Below are 651 nucleotides of genomic sequence, written 5' to 3'. Positions count from 1 at the left end.
GGTTTTGCCCCTTAATATTTTTTCCAATAATAATGTCCATGCCCAAATTCCATTGAGGAGACATTTATTAAGCCATGAATCAGAACATTATGCAGTAGTATTTGATGCTGGAAGTACTGGAAGTAGAGTTCATGTTTTTCGTTTTGATGAAAAATTGAATCTTCTTCCTATTGGCAACAATGTTGAGTTTTTCATGGCGGTACGTTCGTGTGTATACTTTTTCATTTTTTTTTATGCTATTAGGTTATACGGAAGAGATAAGTATACGTAATAATCGCACAAAGCTAGAATTAGTAATACAGAAAATAAGATCATGTTACATAGTGTAACTAGTTGACTGGGTCACTCGGAGCTAGGGTTTTAGCTACGTGTTTGCAAAGCCTAACAACTTTGGCTAAACTTTTGTACTTGTGTTTAGAAATCTACTTCGAGAATTTTGTAAACTTCAAATTCTGGATCTGTTTCTAATGACGGCAGTCTGTGTTCTAACTTGCTTTTCTTTCTCTATTCCCTGCCCCCCCCCCCCCCCAGGGGCGGAGTTAGCCCTTTGACAAAAAAATATATCATTTAAAATTATTTTTTATGTACCATAGTACGTGTTGAACCCTCTTCGGCTAGACTTTCTTCAAATATTGAACCCCTGAGTTGAAA

The 651-nt window shown here is 36.3% G+C and overlaps 1 protein-coding gene across 1 annotated transcript in view; it reads left to right on the top strand.

Annotated features, from left to right (window-relative positions):
• LOC107851131 (apyrase) overlaps positions 1-651 on the top strand; it is a gene marked incomplete at its 5' end in the record, with an annotated part of 5,913 nt that continues 5,262 nt past the window's right edge. Inside the window, 1 exon segment of the mRNA XM_047401311.1 lies at positions 1-199. Within this exon segment, the coding sequence (XP_047257267.1) occupies positions 1-199 (199 nt within the window).

Source organism: Capsicum annuum, chromosome 12 (genome assembly GCF_002878395.1).
Source record: "Capsicum annuum cultivar UCD-10X-F1 chromosome 12, UCD10Xv1.1, whole genome shotgun sequence".
In the NCBI taxonomy this organism is placed as follows: domain Eukaryota; kingdom Viridiplantae; phylum Streptophyta; class Magnoliopsida; order Solanales; family Solanaceae; genus Capsicum; species Capsicum annuum.
The sequence above is the reverse complement of the archived record's forward strand: the minus strand, read 5'-3'. Positions and strand labels throughout refer to the sequence as shown.